The sequence below is a fragment of the Dipteris shenzhenensis genome, chromosome 20 (genome assembly GCF_047967505.1).
Source record: "Dipteris shenzhenensis isolate YYH24624 ecotype China chromosome 20, Dip_SZ_1.0, whole genome shotgun sequence".
NCBI lineage: Eukaryota > Viridiplantae > Streptophyta > Polypodiopsida > Gleicheniales > Dipteridaceae > Dipteris > Dipteris shenzhenensis.
Window position 1 is genome coordinate 26,926,580 of NC_141615.1, and position 4,366 is coordinate 26,930,945.

Consider the following 4,366-nt stretch of genomic DNA (forward strand, 5'->3'; position numbering starts at 1 on the left):
ATAGACAATTTGGTGTTCGATCCAACAACCATAAAACACATGGCCTTGCATACACAACGCTCTCATTGACACTATACATGCTCAAGAAGATTAAGCCAAACATATAAATGTGGACAATGGTAGAGGAAGAAATTAAGCACTTGGAAACACAATCAACGTGGATACCTTTACAAATATACTTCTCCACACATGCACAACAATTCAAAGGTTTGCAATCACTTACCAGAAGTACATTTCATTAATACAAGGCAAACATACTACAAAATAAAGCATGGTAGAAACATTAATACATGCTTCCAAGAAACACATGCAACAAACTCACAAAGTAGGGACCTACCAACACTCAGAACCATTCCAAAACAAATGGTAGTGGATTGAGCACATATCACAAAAGTTATCTCCCACTAATTCACACAAACACAACACCACAATGAAAAAGTTGGGTGCCTTGTCAAATATTTGAACAAATTTATCACTTGGACTTAGCTGTAATAAATGTGTACAAGTGACCACTCTAAACAAAAGAAATGCTTCATGCCTCCTATAAAATATTTTGCACCCTCAATCGAAGAAACAGAGATTTACACCGTTGGAGACTTCAACAAGAGAATAACAAACATGCTGCAAATCAACGCATTCATGGAACACAGTATGAAACAATATTATACACATGCCTACAACAATCTACGACTCTACTCTAGCCCATATTTAGTCCAACTTACCAGACAATTACCAAAAAGCTGACACAAATTTCGTTTACTGGTCTGGCCATTCATTGATCTACACAACACTGCCAACTCCGGATTCAAGCACAACTAACACTTCTCCATCGGGGCAGGCCCTATGAATGCAAATCATCTTATTTGGCATATGAGTTTTCTGTGCTAAAAGTAAAAAATATTGAAAGTGTTGGAATACCCTCATCCAATACATAACCACGTTGTTCTCCACCAAAAATGAGCTGACTTTAAGGAAGCCTTGCCATAATAGGAGCCTTTCAATAAGACCTACCTGGGCTTTAATAGCAACTTCTGCGATAGTATGAAAGCATTCCATGTCAAATTATGCCACAAACCCGTCCATTTGAATAAATGAAAGAAGACTGCAAAGTTTGGATGATCCATCCAATGCGAAAGCTTGACAAAATTCCAGTCTTGTGCCTATAAGCCTACAGAATCCATATGCGGTAGAGGAAGCCCCACAGTTCCATTACCCCTGGGCATGAAATGCAAAGATGCATAGAAACAATCTCTCTCTCTCTCTCCCTCTCTCCCTCTCTTTCTCATGTTCTTCAAAATGTAAGTGCTATACCTTTTTCTTGACTCAGTACTTTTATGGAGGCTCATTCACCGGCACATTTGCTGGGAATGGAGCCAAACCGATTACAATCCCATTTGCATCAAAACAAGACAACTGTATTTCCCAGCTCTGCCTTATCTGTAGATACATTTCCACTAGACATTCTTCAAAATTTTATTAGGACGGAGACGGCAGAACCCTATGATACAAAGTTATTTCCGTGGCCAGTACACAGTATGTTTCTGTAGCAACGGGTAGCATCAGACCTCCTTGCCCTGTTGTCTTCAATAGTCCCAAAAGATCATCTGAGGACTAATTGCAGGGAAAAGCTCAAGAACTCTTGCATTAGCAATGTGTCTGGGTCGAAAGAGAGAAGGTTTCGTGAAAGAATCGACATAAGCAAGCTTCGGAATACAATATTGCTGGTCTTTGAAAGGGCAAATGACATCACATTTTCGCAGAAGACCGTAGAATTTGGCGGGAAAAGGCAGAGGGAGGCCATTGTTTAGAGGAAGGAAAGAACAGCTGCAACAAATATTGATACCAATAAAATCATAGTTTTGTCCATCTTCAAGGTGTTGCTCCGATTTGGTAGAGTTGGGTAATCGGTTGGCAGAGGTAAAACGCAAGCGTCGCCGTTGAAATATAGCCTTTGTGGAAAAGCCCAACCTTCCCTGAAAGAGAAATTGGGATCCTTTTGGAACAAGATTTCAGACTGCACATTACCCTCTTCCCCTGCTTGCATTAGCAGATCGTTGTAAAACTTGATGCCCCAGAACATCGCAGTATCGTCTGGCAAAATCCCAAAATAAGACGCATCGCAAATTTAGTGAGTAACCACGGTATCATAGTAGGGCAGCATTAGCTAAAGGGACAAGTACTGTATAGGACGACAGATTGAATACTCACTTATGGAGTCTCCATACGGCGCAAGGCCTTTATATGAGAAGCTGAAAACCTCCGTCAGATTGTCGAAATTAGGATGTTGCGCAACGATATTCCACTGCGAGTAATTCCAGGCATAGTTGCGATTGCTGATGGTCAACTTCACTCGCCAGTAGGACTGATAGTTCTGCTTCACATGCCAGTGTATTCGGACGGGGCACATGTCTGCAGTGCAGTGAATAGCCGGAGCTGGAACATGCGGGGTGAGACCTGTGTTGGATCCGGAGACAAGGGTCTGCAAGGGCGCAGTCCTGCCAAAGGATCGTTGCTTGTAAGGCCATGGAAACATCAAAGATGAAGGAGAAATAAAACGCTGAGGAATGAGATCGGAAGAAGCTCACTCGTAGCAAGTATCGTTGCTCTGGCAGCCGCAAGCGCAGGTAGGGCAGGGGACGATGCTCTCGTTGTAGAAGGAGGAGAAAGAAACACAGCAATCAGGGCTCCGCTGAGCAAGAAATTGCGAGTATGTGCATGTGATGTTCCATGTCACTGCACAGGGAAGCAGCTCGATCAGGCAAATTCCTGCACAACACTCTCAATTCGCGAACAAGCTAAGCTTCCACAAGCAAATCACTTACTGTATGCTTGTGTTTTTCTCCTTCCATCCGTTGCCGTGAACAAGCTGGGCTTGACTGTCCTTGCAGGCCCGCAAGTGTAGCCCGGTCCTGGTGTCAAGAGCGTGATGTTCTTGGGGAGCTTCACGGTCGTGTTTGAGTTGCCAGATTGCCCCACGCTTATCTGAAAGGCCGCCACTGCGTTGGTGGGATCTTGGCCCCAAGCTGCCAGCACTCCCCCCCTGCAGCAATTCGCAATCTGACTGTTGTAAGGCACTCCCGGTAGCAAGTCCACGATCGTGGGGTTCCGCATGCAGCAATGCGGAACGCCGTTGTGAAACTTGGAGCAATCGCCCTGCATGGTCGCCTGTCCTCCCACCATCGACCAGATGATCTCCTTCTGCGCCCAATGCCAGCCCAACGCCCATCCTGGAGCTTCTATATGTCGGTACTGCTGATAGTTGTACAATGTCACCACGGCCTATCAAAGAAGCACACAAAATCCGTGTCAAAATCCGTTCAAAAGGAAGCTCACATTCCGTCTGTAGCTCCGGAAGCTGAGTCAGGTACGGTGGGCAAGCACGGGCAACCTTAGAAAGTGACGACTCTAGCGAAACAAAGCGATGGAGGGACAGGAGAGCTTGATCTAGTGGTTTGAGTCACTCACAACGTAGCCATCTGCAGTCCAGGACATGACATCCCATTTGATGGTGATGTTGCCGTTGGGATCGAGCGGATCGAAGGCCTCTGCAAGGGGAAGAAAGGGAGGTTAGGAGGCGAGGAAAGGATGAGGGGAGGGGAGGGAAGGGAAGAGGGGGGGGTGATCAAGGGGAGAAGAGAAGCAAGGAGCAAGAAGAAAAGGTGGAGAGAGAGCAGGGAAGCGAGTGAGAGAGAGGTTGACTGACCTGTGGTAGCGAGCAGAAAGGCTGCAAAAGCTACGAGGAAGAAGAAAAGGGAGGCATGGCGAGGAGGATGGAGGCGAGGCAATGGCATTTTGCTGAGCAGAGAGGAGCTCAAAATGAAGAAAATGAAGAAGACGACGAAGAAGAAGAAGAAAAAGAGTGAGAGAAGATGAAGAAGACGACGACGACTACGCAGAAAAGGAGGAAGTGCGCGCCAGTAAAGGCAGTTACGCGGAATGCACGTAGAAGAATACAACAACGACTTGCGTCTTTTAAGTCCGTTCCTCCCGTCCTTAGGATTGTCTTACCAGGAACAAAAGACGTACTATAATTACAGTCAGCGTCATTTATTGCGTCAACCCGATATGTCACTGTCACTTCCGCCACTAAATTTTGTACCAGCTGTGCCGGTCACAGCTGCACCGAATAAATAAATAATAGAAAGATATAATACCAGGGGTAATAAAAAATGGCGTGGGCCGCGTAAAATCACCCTTATTTCGCACATCGAAAAAACCCGGGTTTTCTTCCCCTAAAATTACGTGCCTGTTCGCTACTCTCTCCTCTCACTACACTGTCGTCTCTCTCTATCTCTCATTAAAAAATATCAAGCCGACTCTTCTCTCTCTACGATCTCACTACTCTAATAATAAGACTCCACCCATT

At 45.4% G+C, this 4,366-nt stretch overlaps 1 protein-coding gene across 1 annotated transcript; it reads right to left on the minus strand.

Moving 5' to 3' along the window:
* Positions 1-987: 987 nt before the first annotated feature.
* LOC147889474 (COBRA-like protein 2) lies at positions 988-3,870 on the minus strand. The gene is made up of 6 exons (XM_087391363.1): positions 3,704-3,870; positions 3,466-3,545; positions 2,823-3,279; positions 2,586-2,733; positions 2,209-2,495; positions 988-2,091 (listed from the first exon to the last, which is right to left on the minus strand). The coding sequence occupies exons 1-6, from the start codon at positions 3,789-3,791 to the stop codon at positions 1,805-1,807; spliced, it is 1,347 nt and encodes a 448-aa protein (XP_087247489.1). The 5' UTR covers positions 3,792-3,870; the 3' UTR covers positions 988-1,804.
* Between the last annotated feature and the right edge of the window lie 496 nt (positions 3,871-4,366).